This window comes from Primulina eburnea, chromosome 9 (genome assembly GCF_022965805.1).
Source record: "Primulina eburnea isolate SZY01 chromosome 9, ASM2296580v1, whole genome shotgun sequence".
NCBI lineage: Eukaryota > Viridiplantae > Streptophyta > Magnoliopsida > Lamiales > Gesneriaceae > Primulina > Primulina eburnea.
Window position 1 is genome coordinate 11422350 of NC_133109.1, and position 15447 is coordinate 11437796.

At 38.3% G+C, this 15447-nt stretch overlaps 1 protein-coding gene across 1 annotated transcript; it reads right to left on the reverse strand.

The window, feature by feature from the left end:
- Positions 1 to 8543: 8543 nt before the first annotated feature.
- LOC140840721 (uncharacterized) lies at positions 8544 to 10516 on the reverse strand. The gene is made up of 5 exons (XM_073207892.1): positions 10361 to 10516; positions 10280 to 10284; positions 9622 to 10217; positions 9173 to 9325; positions 8544 to 9058 (listed from the first exon to the last, which is right to left on the reverse strand). The coding sequence occupies exons 1-5, from the start codon at positions 10514 to 10516 to the stop codon at positions 8544 to 8546; spliced, it is 1425 nt and encodes a 474-aa protein (XP_073063993.1).
- Positions 10517 to 15447: the final 4931 nt, after the last annotated feature.

Below are 15447 nucleotides of genomic sequence, written 5' to 3' on the forward strand. Positions count from 1 at the left end.
GTCAAAATCATGTATAGTCAAAATCGAAACATTATATATATAAATATATATGTATGTCCATTTTTTTTTTTATAATAATACTAATATTCGATTTAACAATTTGTCCATAAATGTTTATGTTTTTTAAAATGCGAGTAAAATTAAATTATTGGCCCTCTAAATCTATAATTTAGACTTACGAACAAAAGTATTTGAATACGAAATTAGACAAGTTTTTATTGAATTTTGAGGAAAGTAAATACTTGATTAATAAATAAAATAGAAAATGGGGTCTCTTAAGTGACGGTCAGGGTTCTTTCATCTTATAATTAATAATTGCATGTTTTTCTTTTGGTTTAATTATAAAGTGGCTATTATAAAGATGACACTCAAAAACTTTTTAAGCTATATCGAACAATTTAAACAGAACAAGCAACTTATATTGAATTTTGTAGATTCAATTGTTCTGTATAAAATACAACTAAAAGTACCTCGTTTAATGAAGGGAATATGAATTCACCTAGCTACGCCATATTTGGTGCCGCGTTTATTTTATTTGATAACACTAAAAATCGTGAGTATAACAACGGTTAGATTATCATTTTCTCGCAGCCTAGATGTAACAAAGATTTTGATTTTTTCCAATAATTTTCAATTTTGACACTCAAAAGATGCTTGATCGTCTTATGATTCAAATCCTTACATATGATGTTTAGAATTATTTAGCTTTACTTTCTAAAAGTTAGACACCAAACTATTTCGGGATTAGGGGAGATAGTCTTTCATGTAAGTCTCTACAAATTCAACTATCTCAACGGGAACACATAATTCGATACTTGTATGACCCTTAATGCTTCAAGGATATATCTAGATGTGGGTTCACTCAACTCATTTTATTTGAAACAACACTATTAATTACTCATCAGAACATATAAGGTATTCACAAACTTAGATGAATGGTGAATCATCGACTACAATGTTTCATCTCCTACTTATGTCGAAATAACACCCAACTTTACCACATGATGACCTTCATGGAGCCAGTAAATGAATCAAAGTACTATGCTAGTACGTAGAGCATACATGTTGTCTCGGGTCCAAGGACAATTGGTGTACAATAATAACTGTAGACTTATTCACACGATAAATGATAATCACTTGGAAAGTTTAAGTGAGAGTTGTTAATTGATTTATCATATGAACATCCATCTGTATGTTTCAAAATCTCCATATCCTAACCAATGAAACATAGTACTACACATCACATATTGTAGTCTGAAGCTCGAGCAGTCTTAATCCTTATTTTAGACGGTCGAATCGACTAGAAACACATTTAGAATATATAGTAACTTAAAAAATTAATTTCATAATTATCATCATATGTACGACCTCATAGTACCATAGAAACATAAATTCATAAAAATCACCAATAAACGCCTTAAACACCATTTCTCGGCTAAGCAGGCTGAAGGGCTACAACATGAATTTATTATTTATTGGTTACTCGAACCTTGTGTTTATCATTTCCTGTTCATCTTTCTACCTTATGTTTAACCAAAGACTCTTATATTTCATTAAATTCCAAAAATTTAAATAAATCTTTTATTATCTCAATCTAATTCCGAGTCACAAATAAATATAGATCATGTAATAGTAAGGTAATAATTTAACACTAGTGTTTCAGCCTGTCATTCAGGCTAATTTATGAAATATAAAATTTAAAAAGTAAATAAGAACAGAAAATAAAATCAATATAAACTTACAAAGAGAAAATTTCATTATTTTATTAAAAATTAATTTTAAGAAAAAACTATTAAATTCACAAAATATCAAGTCGAAATATAATTCTTCACAAAATATTCCCAACTAAAGATAAAAAAATTTCGATGTGACGAGGGTACAAAACTCGTTATTACGATACAAAATGAAAATTCTGAATATCAAAATTTCAACTGATTTGTTTTTTGTAGGTGCGTGTTTTGAAACTCTTTCATTGAATTAGGCATTTCACTATTCTCACAAAATTAAAAGTTATGCTAACTTTCACAACATGTAAATATGGAATCTACTTATAAACGAATTTATCAGCAATATGTGATAGGATCGGTTGTCGTAACAAGAGTGTTTAGAAGGGGGGTTTGAATAAACACTTACACATAAAATTGTTCTTTAATAATATTTGAGTTTAGGTTAGTGATAAACTGAATCTCGGAATCTTGTTGGTCAATAACAATCAGTTAAACTAGAGTAGTTGCGGAAAGTAACTGACTGAAAGATAGAATACGAAACTGAAAGAAATATGCAAGAGTTGTTTCTGGATGTTCGGAGAATTTAATTACTCCTACGTCACTCTTTCTATCACAAGGATATGATATTCACTAAAAGACTTTGATCAAATACAACACTTGTACAGACCCACTTCAGTTTGGACTTACAACTGACAAAACTGAAACTCTTAGTTCTACAAAATATTCTTAGTACGTAACTGATATTAGCACAATTGAATCTAACAGCTTTTAGAGAGTGCTAATAAGCTCAGATTGTAGCCTTGATTGCTCCGAGTAATTCAAATGAAAGTGAGCTATGTTTTTGACAGAGTAACAGCAAGCTTAAGATTGAGTGATCGTCTCTACTTTTCAGATGTTCTTCAGTCATATTTATATACTTCTCTTTCAACGGTAACTTTGAGATGTATTTGAATTCTTGTATCCGTTGATTGCCACTTCATCATTTGTTGGGCAATGTTCTCTTCATTGATTGTCATACGGCGTCTTAATTGCAATAGCCGAAATACATTGTTCTATGCTGTAATGATTGAGGTGCGGCTTTCCATATTCATTTGCTGTTTACTATGTCCTTTTGTCGGTTGAATGTTCTTTCCCAAGAAGCATTCAGTTGAGATATGTTTTAATTGAAACTTATGCGGCTGAGTATATTAACTGATCGGTTTCCAACTGATCAATTTTCTTCATTTGATCAGCTGGTTTCAGTTGTTAAATATTCAGTTTTCTCATAATTCAGTTAGTTTCTTCAGTTTGTCAAACTCCGAAATTTGATTTCCAACAATTTCCCCATTTTTGGTGTTTGACAAAACTAAGCATATATTAACTGAAGGATTGAACTCTTATAGACTGCTTCTTAACAAAAACTGTCTCAAAATAAACTGCTAACTGCTCTTCAATGCTTTTTCTGAGTCATACTAAACTTCCCCCTTTTTGTCAAACTGAGCCATGTGGAGAGATAATTGTCGAACTTCAGTAGATAAGATGCCGACATCGGCTGAAATACTGGCGATGGCAGTAAGAACTGAGGTTTGCAGTGAGTCTATTTTGTTTTCAACAGATGTTTCTAGTCTTTCAATTCGTTGGTTGATCACATCTTGAGTAACGAAAAGAGCAGCAGTTGTGGCTTTGTTCGGCTTGTGTTCTATGGCAACTGAGAGTTCAGTTACAACTTCTTGAATATTCTTCAGCTTTGCAAAAACAAAATCTTCGGATCCATTCAGCTTTACAGAATGATAGTATTGGGTTGACTGAATGGATTTGATGGCATCCATTATTTGATTCATATTTGTCTTGAAGGTGTTGATTTCATCGAACAATGCTTCTGAATTTGAGATTTCAGGAGACATGACTCCTATATCTTCCTGATGTGGCACTTGTTCTGGTAAAGTGAAAATTATCATAGTGCGATCAACTGTCTCTTCTTGACCTTGAGATGAAGAAGATTGCTTCTGAGCATCAGAAACACTTTGTTCTAGAATAACAGGGTTATCTGTGATAACTGCTATTGGAGAATCATGGGCTTGTTCTTCTGTTCGATCAACGGCTGAAACTTGGGGTGGTTCTTCAGTTTGAAGATTTCCAACATTAGGCAACTGCTCTTCAACAGATTTAGTGAGTGTTTCCTCTTGGTTCTGAGTGAGCACTTCAGTTTGCTCTTCAGTTTCAGATGTTACTTGCTGAACTGTTTCTGGAGCAACAAAAAATTGAGCTTGTTCTGCATTATCAGAGAATTGAACATGTTCTTCAGCAACTGGAGATTGAAAATGTTTTTCAGCAATAAAAGTTTGAACTGGGTCTTCAGATGTAACCAGAACTGTGACACCTCTGACCTCTTTAACTAAAATACACAGCGGAAATTAAAAATTTTCTTTAAAATATGGAAGGAGTTTCAAAATACAATTCTTTAAACATCTTTACAAAATAATAATACATGATCATTCAAATGACGAAACAAAATACAAAACATCATTCCTATGATCATGCCAAAATCTTCCTTCCAACGGTGTATGCATATGACCCCCTGTCCACAGTCAACGTCCCGGGCCTCTACTCTGATCTGCATCACATGAAAAATAACTGAAATGAGAATAAATCTCAGCAAGTGGAACTCTAACATAGCAATGATACAATATACTCTGTAAAACATGGCTTTGAAATCATAAATACCATCAACTCTGAAACATGAATATCATAGCAATAGCAATAGAAATGAGATGGTATTTTCTTTACTCTGGGGATTGATATCAATAGTTTCTCTGCTCTGGTGCTAATACACCTATCGATATAAACCGATAACACTGAGGGATAAAAGCCTATGGTCGTTGATCAACTAATATTGCATGCAATATCTGACTATGTATTTATCAATCCGAAAACATTTAAACTCTCTCTGGCTTTAACAATCACTTTGAAACTCTATCTTTGCTCTTGTATTCCCTTTTTAATAAATATGAGACATAAAAGTCTCCAATAATCAACAATGATAACAATACATAGCAATGAATCAATTGAAGGTAATAACACATTAAAACTTTTGAAACACAATACATATACAATCATGTGAGCAAAAGGGATGAGTTTCCACTTACAACCCACAAGAACACCTCCTCTAATCACTTGATTCACCACCTACAACAATAATCCAAATATAACACCAACATCAACTCAATATCCAAGATACCAAGCTAAACAATCCATAAATCCAACAAAATCAACAACCCAAATCAACTCTTAACTCAAAACCATGAGATAAATGCTCCAAAAACTTACCTAAGCTTCCTCTCACCACGTAGAAGCTCGATCTAAACTCGAAAATCCAACTAGATCCAAGAATCAAAGGTAGGAAATGAATGAAATGGTAGAAAACCCTATGAAATGGAGAGAATTCGAAATGAAAGAGAAGAGAAGAAGGTAAAGTGATGGCCAATGTTGCGTGTTTTCACTACCGCAAGTATACGGTGTCAAGTTTTAGTACTGGTTAGAGTACAGGTATCGATCCCACGAGGAGTGTGTATAAAAATGTATATCAATTCTTGTAATTAAAATAGCCTAGACTTTATCTAGAAAAATCAATAATCAGTTTTGTTTGTTTAAACGAATTAATTGAAAGCAATGAATAAATTAAATCACCGGATTGAGAGATAATAATGAGAGAAAGTATCTAGAGAAATGATTTCACAAAGTTTCCACGATAATTATTCACAGTTTAATTTATATTCCTGAATTCCAATCGATTAATGGCCAAGAACACTTAGATTGTTTTATTCCCCCTTTCCCAAGTGACGAATAAAGTGTATCTATCAACTTCGATTCAATTATTCCTAATTAGAATCTACGTTTCATAGATAAGCGCATACAATGTTCTTACTAGGCCTCGCTAAAGTTATACGCCTTCCGAACGCTATAAACATTCAACTGATGTGTCTCTAATGATTTATAATCCTAGTCCCTCTCCCGAGTTATAAGATTAATCAAACAACAAACAATTTATGGCCAGTAAATTGCAGTGCAGTAAACGCAGAGAACACAATTAAACGAAAGCGGAATTCAATCACATAAACAACGGTGTCAAGTCATCGTATCAACAGAGTTACGTCATTCTCTAGAATGGGAATTTAGTTCATCACGAAATCTAGATAAACACAATGCATGTTTGTTAATTCAGACATTGAGTTACACGAAAATATAAAAACGAAAGATAAAAGACAAATCCGAAGTGTCGTCTCTGTGTCCAGATCCGTCGTTCTTCGTATCTGTGATCGATCTTCGCGTTCTGGATCTTCGTCTCTTGATTTCTCCAGCCCTCCGAGGTGTTTTATCTCCCAAAACGGCTGCCTCTCCTGAATGACCTAAGAATCGTGCTTTTTATACATTTCTGGACTCGCGGCGCGCGCTATGGCGCATGAAGTGGCGCGATGGCGCGCATGGTGTTGCTCATCTGCCGAGTGCTAGCTCGCGCGGGTGCGCGAGAGTTGGCGCGATGGCGCGTCTGTCTCGGGTCTGCGCGCGCGGGTGCGCGAGATCTGGCGCTGGCGCGCGCTGCTCTCGGGTTTTCTGCTGCATCTTTGTGCGCGCGATAGCGCGTGTTTTGGCGCTGTGGCGCGCGCACCACTGGTCATTCGCTTGTATCGGTGCGCGCGAATGCGCAAGAGTTGGCGCGATGGCGCGCGCACCACTGTCGATCATCATGCATCTCATTGCGCACGGCTGCGCGTGATCTCGCGCGGGCGCGCGCGAGGTTCTGTCCGAGGGTTCATGGCATTTCATTGTTCTCTTGGTTCACTTGGCTTCGTGATCGCTATTTTCACCATTCCTGAAATGACAACAAAAACAAACCAAAAAACGCATAATTCTGTTCGAAACAAGCATAATTCAAAATGGATTCTAATATAAATTAAGTGCAAAACTTGCACTTATCAAACCCCCCAAACTTGAACTTTTGCTAGTCCCGAGCAAAATAGAATAACAGCTAATAAAGAAATACGCAAATTACTAAAGTCATGGATATGCGAAAAGTGATATTGACCTCCGACTCATCTAATTTCATGTAATTCATGATTTCCCAAGAGTCACGTGTGTGTGTGATATGTCAATGTTCGTTTACCCCATCGAATGCTCAAATAGAGTTGTAATGCCCATTCGCCTTACAGAATCAAGAAATCCTCAGTTCAGTTCAACTTACACAACATCAACATTTGCATTCACAGATCACATAGGACTTTTTCGGTGATTATTTGGCTCGAAAGATGATCAACACAAGTATGCCAAAGATGAAATCACAAAATGAGGTGCTTGCAAGCAAGTGATTAGAGTCTATACTCGTAGACAATGTTTTTCAGGTATCCATAAGCTTGATTTGAACAACTTTTCTCCACTAGTATATTGGATAAATGTGACAAGGTTAATAGGTCTTGTAGGCTTGTAACGTTAGGCCACGGCTCACGGCTACAATAAAAGGTATGGAATTCAAAATTTGAGAGAAATAATTGAACTTCATCAACTTCACTCATTTTCATTTTCTTTTCAACCACCCTCCACTTTATTGTTTTCTTTTCATTCATATCCTTCATTTCCCATATTTTCTTTTTCACCACTTTTGATTCACATTTTTTTTTTCTTTTGAACTTCTTTCAACACATTTAACTTTTTCTTTTCTTTTCAAGGAGTATTTGAATCATTACAACACCCATGAACTTATTTCTCTCAAAATTAGGTAGGACAGTAAGTGTATAAGCTTCATTAGGTAGTCGTTGTGGGAAGTAGAATAAATACAAGGGGGCTAATTGTGTGTCATTGACACATACCACTTGATTTTTTTAGTTGGCTCAAAATGGGACACTAGGGATATATCATGTTCATTTGGTAGGCTCGAAGGCTCAAAACGGTTCCAAAGATCGCCTAAATCATTCCTATGTCACATGTTATCCGTATTTCGCCTCGAAAAGTGTTCAAACAAGTTCTAGACTTCCGTCAATCCATTAGTCAACTCATACAAACCAATCACATGCAATTTTCAGCAAAAATGATATATGAAATAGGTGCACGAAGAAAATTTAAGCATCTCAAAAACTTCGAGTCTCAAAGGGCTACAATTGACAGTAACAAAGAAAACAGGCCCAAAGATATTGTGAAAAACCGCCTAGATCATTTCTATGTTTGTAAAAGTGTCAATCAATGTCATGCAAGAATTACCAAAAATCAGATATCCGTCGTCTGTTTAGCATCACAGGCATACAACTTGTCTCTAAGCAACAATAGTATCAACGAACACGACAGTGCAAAATATTTGTGACGCTTAGGTTCTAATGAACACATATAAATTTCAGGATCGCAATTAAGTTTTCATCATCGGTCACACATTTTACTTACATGACTTTTCCTAACAAATATAGAATGCAATAATAAAAATAATAATAAAAAAATCAAACTAACTACTGTGCAAAATAAAAAAAAATTCAGAAAAATTCTAACAAGCAATTTGTTACCCCCCAAACTTAAAGTATGCATTGTCCTCAATGTATATAAATAAAGAATATGACAACACATACCTCGCTCCCGAATGTCAGAACTCGGGGCTCGAGTTGTTGTCCGCAGCATCTGAGTCATCCATTTCCATGGGCTGCGGCGGTGATAGATCTGGTGGTGGGTAAAATTAACAACTCAGGACGTAAAATAAAATAAAATAATAAAAACAAAATGAATGCTAAAGAAAATAAATTGTGGGTTGCCTCCCACACAGCGCTTGGTTTAACGTCATCAGCCCGACTATACCCATCCTGTTCATGGTGGATTGTATGCTATCTTGGATGCCTTTATTTCCACAAGCTGACCTTCAACTTCCATGGTCATCTTTCTTCGTTTCACGTCAATAATAGCTCCTGCAGTAGCCAAAAATGGTCGTCCTAAAATAGCACGAACATTCTGACTGTTCCCCATGTCAAGCACCACAAAATTAGCTAAAAGCCTTATTTTATCAATCTTAAGTTCAACATCTTCCACAACACCTAGCGGTGTCCTGATCGATTTATCCGCCATTTGCAAACTTAGTCCTGTGGGTTTGATCACACTCAGTCCAAGTTTCTCGTAGAGAAAACTTGGCATTACATTCACGCTCGCTCCCGAATCACATATAGCTTTTTCCACTAATTGCCCTCTTATTTCACATGGTATAACAAATTCTCCGTGGTCTTGCAGCTTCTGAGGAAGACTTCCTTGCATGCCCTTATTCTCTCCTCCAGTGATTGCCACCTCTTCCTTCTCTGTAGACTGAATGTTAGAGTGTAGGTTCTTGAGATCTTCAAGACCTTTTTTTTTTTGAAACTCAGCCTGTAATTGTAAATATCTCTGGGGGTAGGGAAGTAAAGAAATATCAATGCATTGATTTGACTCATACCTCTCAGATTTCTTACCTCGGGTTCTTTTGCTTGGAGTTGGCTTTTCATTCGGAACTTGTGTGAGTTCAACCTCCTTCTCTTCGCTGCCTAACATACCAATCTCCTCATGCTGCATAAAAATGGCATTCACCTCTCTCAGATTTGGATCTGCAGTCTTTTGTACTACGCCTGACGGTTGAGACGTAAGTGCATTCGTTATCTGCCCCACTTGTGACTCCAGGATTTCAATGTCGCACCAATGCTCGCCATGTGTGTCTCAAGGTTGTCCAGTCTAGACTCAGTTCTAGACATTCTTTTACCAGATTCAACCACAAACGTTCCAACTAAATCTTCAAATGATGGCTTCCCTTCCCCATTTGATGTGTTGAACCCCGGTGGAGGATTCAACACATTCTTATTGTTTGCATAAGAAAAATTTTCATGGTTTCGCAAACCAGGGTGATAAGTATTAGGGGGAGGGTTACCTCGATATCCGCCAAAGCCTCCAAAGTTCTTGTTGTTGATGTATTGCACTTCTTCAGGAATAGGCGACTCTTCGGCAGTCACCAGTGCTACATCAGACGTAGACTGGCCTGCTTTGTTCATTGCTGCAATCTGTGTGGTCAATGCTGAAACCTGTGCAGTAAGTGATGTGATTGGATCCACGGCATAAACTCCAGCAGTCCTCTTCACTCCAGATCTTTCAGATGGCCACTGGTAGCTGTTTATGGTCATCTGCTCAAGCAAGTCATAGGCTTGAGCAGGGGACTTGGCAAAGATCGTGCCACCTGCCGCTGCATCCACAGTTGTACGCGTTTGACCATTCAATCCATTATAGAAAAACTCGATTTGCACCCAGTCTTCAAAACCATGGTTCGGGCATTTCCTCAACAGCTCCTTGTATCTCTCCCATGCCTCATACAGTTGCTCCAATTCAGTCTGCCGAAACGTGCTAATCTCTATCTTCAACTGTGCAGACTTTGCAGGGGGAAAGTATTTTGCCAGAAATTTTGTCGCCAACTCCTCCCATGTTGTGATACTTCCCAAGGGAAGCGATTGCAGCCATCCTCTTGCTTGATCCCTGAGAGAAAAAGGAAACAAGCGCAGTCGAATAATATCATCAGAAACACCATTCATTTTTACCGTATCTGTAATCTCCAAGAATGTTCTGAGATGTAGATGAGGATCTGAAGTAGTGGCTCCCCCAAACTGGTTCTGTTGAACCATGTTTATCAATGCGGGCTTAAGCTCGAAATTGTTGGCGTTGATGTTTCCTCGAGCAATGCCAGAATAATGCGTGTTGATCACTGGTCGGAAGTGATCTCTGATTGGTATAGCCTCAGGCGGCATCTGTCGGTCGTTTTCTCTGTTATCAGCCATCGCTTTGATTTCTTCCCTTCTCGCTTTTCTTAATCTTCTCGCAGTTCGCTCGATCTCCGGATAAAAAATAAGCAAATCAGGGCTGTGCGATCTTAGCATGCATTGTCAAACAGAAAAAGTGAATAAATCAAAAATGAAATAAAATAAAATATCTAAATTAAAATCTAGACTAATTGGTAACAATTCTGATATAAATTCAAATTTGACACTCCCCGGCAACGGCGCCAAAAACTTGTTGCGTGTTTTCACTACCGCAAGTATACGGTGTCAAGTTTTAGTACTGGTTAGAGTACAGGTATCGATCCCACGAGGAGTGTGTATAAAAATGTATATCAATTCTTGTAATTAAAATAGCCTAGACTTTATCTAGAAAAATCAATAATCAGTTTTGTTTGTTTAAACGAATTAATTGAAAGCAATGAATAAATTAAATCACCGGATTGAGAGATAATAATGAGAGAAAGTATCTAGAGAAATGATTTCACAAAGTTTCCACGATAATTATTCACAGTTTAATTTATATTCCTGAATTCCAATCGATTAATGGCCAAGAACACTTAGATTGTTTTATTCTCCCTTTCCCAAGTGACGAATAAAGTGTATCTATCAACTTCGATTCAATTATTCCTAATTAGAATCTACGTTTCATAGATAAGCGCATACAATGTTCTTACTAGGCCTCGCTAAAGTTATACGCCTTCCGAACGCTATAAACATTCAACGATGTGTCTCTAATGATCTATAATCCTAGTCCCTCTCCCGAGTTATAAGATTAATCAAACAACAAACAATTTATGGCCAGTAAATTGCAGTGCAGTAAACGCAGAGAACACAATTAAACGAAAGCGGAATTCAATCACATAAACAACGGTGTCAAGTCATCGTATCAACAGAGTCACGTCATTCTCTAGAATGGGAATTTAGTTCATCACGAAATCTAGATAAACACAATGCATGTTTGTTAATTCAGACATTGAGTTACACGAAAATATAAAAACGAAAGATAAAAGACAAATCCGAAGTGTCGTCTCTGTGTCCAGATCCGTCGTTCTTCGTATCTGTGATCGATCTTCGCGTTCTGGATCTTCGTCTCTTGATTTCTCCAGCCCTCCGAGGTGTTTTCTCTCCCAAAACGGCTGCCTCTCCTGAATGACCTAAGAATCGCGCTTTTTATACATTTCTGGACTCGCGGCGCGCGCTATGGCGCATGAAGTGGCGCGATGGCGCGCATGGTGTTGCTCATCTGCCGAGTGCTAGCTCGCGCGGGTGCGCGAGAGTTGGCGCGATGGCGCGTCTGTCTCGGGTCTGCGTGCGCGGGTGCGCGAGATCTGGCGCTGGCGCGCGCTGCTCTCGGGTTTTCTGCTGCATCTTTGTGCGCGCGATAGCACGTGTTTTGGCGCTGTGGCGCGCGCACCACTGGTCATTCGCTTGTATCGGTGCGCGCGAATGCGCAAGAGTTGGCGCGATGGCGCGCGCACCACTGTCGATCATCATGCATCTCATTGCGCGCGGCTGCGCGTGATCTCGCGCGGGCGCGCGCGAGGTTCTGTCCGAGGGTTCATGGCATTTCATTGTTCTCTTGGTTCACTTGGCTTCGTGATCGCTATTTTCACCATTCCTGAAATGACAACAAAAACAAACCAAAAAACGCATAATTCTGTTCGAAACAAGTATAATTCAAAATGGATTCTAATATAAATTAAGTGCAAAACTTGCACTTATCAGCCAACCACTCCAAAAAGCAACTTAAAATCTCGCCCATACCTAGACCGCGGGTGCGTCAACACAAGGGCCGCGGGTGCGCTGAGCTCACGGCAATCCACAAAAATTCTGAACTACTAACACCGTGGGTGCGGCGCTGCAAGCACCGCGGGTGCGGTGCACACCGCGGGTGCGGTCCCTGCATCACCGCAGTTGCGGTGATGCTACGGCTCTCCAACTCAAAAATCTGCACAGTCGACCGCGGGTGCACTCCTTGCACTACCGCGGGTGCGGTCTCCTCTCGGCCAAGAAACAAACCAAAGCAACTAAAATCGATCCGAAACTCTGAAACGAACAACTAACAACAACTAACACCTCAAGAACAATAATAACCAATAATACTATAGCCCAAAACACAACTCTAAACATCTAATCATATAACCCAATTAACAAACGAAACTTAAATCGTACCGTACACCGGGCTCGGCTATTACAAGAACTTCTTATTCTGTTTGTTCAGTCAGAGGATCAACTGATTCAAGATTATGTGCTTCAGTTTGAGCTTCCTGAGCAACTGACTGAATGATTTCATCGATATTGGCGAAGGTCAGTTCGGTCTCAGAGTACATATGTTGATTCCCGGCTGTTTTTTGTGGAACCTGCTGGGCTGATTTTTCAGCAATGATTTCTTCAGAAGATTCATTCTGCTGAGGTGATGAAGATTTGTATTCCTCTGTTCCTGAAGATTTTTCTGGAAGAACAAGTTCTTGATCTTGTTCCCAAAACCTTATTTCCCTCTGTAGGCCACTAAGATCTGCATCCAGTTGAGTGAACACAGCTCTATCTTGATATGCAGTTGGCCCTGTGGGGTTGTAGTTTTCTTTTAACTTTCTAACCATCTTAGTCAGTTGATTAGCCCGTATTTGATCAAAGAAATATTGTCTCCTTTCCAGTGCTTGAATAATGGTAGCAGCTTTAACTACCTTCAAAACTATCTTTTCTAGTTTAATAAACGTCTTCAGTTGGGATTTGTGCTTCAGTTTCTTGGCAAAAATTTCGGTCCTGAAGCTTTTCCCACGGTCAAAAGCTGTGATTTTTGATGTGGCAAATGTATTGACCTCTTCCCAAATTAGATCGATATGAGTTTGAATTGTGTGAGATGGCCTTGGCTCCTCCTCAAGCTTGCCTTTTCCCTTCTCCGTGGTTAGAATATGAGGAATTTGTAAGCCAGGTTTTGTAGACTCCGCTGGTTCCTTCAATGTGACGCCTTTCGGTCTAGCCCTAGGTAAAATAGTGGGTTGATTTACACGAGTGAAGGGGACTTTTACTCTAGTGAGTATCTTTTCAGTTGGAACTGTATCATCAGGAGGGATGACCTGCAATGGAATCGCCTGAATAGGCTTTTCAGCAGCTGACTGGGACAGTTTCTCAGTAATGGTTGGTTCCACTGCTGGTATTGGTTTGGTTCTTTGTGTCCTTGGCTTCTTGATAAGTTTGGGAGATGGAGTTTTCTTAGAATCTGATTCACTGAGAATCAGTTTTCACTTTGTAGCCTTCAGTTGGGCCAGGGTCTTGGCTTTCTTGACTGATTTAGGAGCAGCTTGCTGCATCCCAATCTCCTTCTTGACTTTTACGAATTGTTTAGGCGAGAGATCCATCTTGATTTTTGGTGGCAATACATTCTTGGCAGTGAATATCTTAAATTTTGAGAATTTTTCGGCATTGTTAGCTACCAGTCCTTTGAGTTTCAGAATATAACTGATTGGAATAGCAAACCCCCTGGACTGTTTTGTTGATTGAAGCATATTCTTTAGAATGCTGAAAATAATGTACCTCCAGTTGGATTTCTTCTCACCCATGATGATTGTCATCACCTGGAATTTTTCAAGAGTGAGAGCTGCATATGAGCCAGCTTTAGCTAAAATTCCCTTTGCTACAATATCAGCCAACAACTGAATTTCTGGTTTCAGTTCTTTTTTTGGGTCGGAGACTTTGATTTTCCGCCCATCAGCAGATAATGAGGATTGCATTTCCTCAATATCGAATGTTTTAACTTCAGAGAAATTGACATATCCATCAGTCGGCAAGGAAAACATTTCCCCAAAGTTTTCTTCAGATAAGATCAGCAACTGATCATTGATAGTGACAGCGATGTTTCCTTCAATAGTAACATATCCTTTCAGATAGAATTCATTCACTTCCTTCTAGTATATTTCTTGTGAAGATTGTCCCAAGAACATTCTGAGCCCAGCAGATTCAATCTTCAGAAAGACATTTTTGATATCAGCTTCTTGAATTGATAAAACTGAGTCAAAATCGATTGCCATGGCATTCATCACGTGAGCAGGGATCTGATTAGCCATTTCGGAAGGTGAGATGATCTGAAATTCGTAGAAAATAAGCTTTGGAAATTAGTATGCTCTTAGAACTGATTGTATGCGTGAAGGAGAAGAACTGAAGCGGGTATAGTACATTTGAGCGTGACTGTTCAAATTCTGGACACGTGTCAGTCCATGAAAATTTTGAATAAAAAATAAGTGTACGTGTGCTGTAATCGTGTGTATAATGGTTAGCGGTTTTAAAGTAAGCCACGTCGTCAATCTGCAGTCACGTCAATTGATTTAGAATATAATAAATTTTAATTAGTTAACGTATGTGAGATGATTTGTAAACAATCCAACTGAACGGTCAGTTGGGAAACTGATTCATTTCAGTTGAGAAGTTACAAACAACTGTCTTCTCAGTTAACCTTTTAAAATTAATATTCCCCCTAAATTGGTGCATAAAATAATTAAAGTAGTGCTACAAAATAATTTTAAGAGTGCGAGAAGTTATTGGTCTTGCTGAACCGTTGACGACTCTTCAGCTTTCTTGATATTCTCCTATAAATAGAAATAAATCAATTAGTTTTAGACATATCATCCAAAATATTCAAAAATGTCTGATACGGGTGACTCAAGTCTTTCTCCCTTTTCTGTAGAGGCCAGGAAGGCTGAGATTGAAGACGAAGTCTTCTATGAAAGTTTGCATTACTGGGAGCGATTGCAGGAGCTTGAGCTCTTGTACAATTCTGGAGAGGCCACCACTCCTGAATTGGTGGCAGAACTGAATCAAGTGCGAGAGCACTTGAATATTGCTGTATGGGTGGACGTCTTCAAGGATGGTCACATGTATCAGCTGATGCTCCGCAAGGAATTGAAGATTCTAAGGCGCATAGCTCATTCTCACAG

Coding starts and splice junctions, on each gene's coding strand:
- LOC140840721 (XM_073207892.1), bottom strand. CDS start 10,516: ATGGCTGATAACAGAGAAAACGACCGACAGATGCCGCCTGAGGCTATA. Junction 9,326..9,621: donor AGGCTTTGGCGGATATCGAG/GTAACCCTCCCC, acceptor CTCAACCGTCAG/GCGTAGTACAAAAGACTGCA. Junction 9,059..9,172: donor TCCAAGCAAAAGAACCCGAG/GTAAGAAATCTG, acceptor AAGGTCTTGAAG/ATCTCAAGAACCTACACTCT.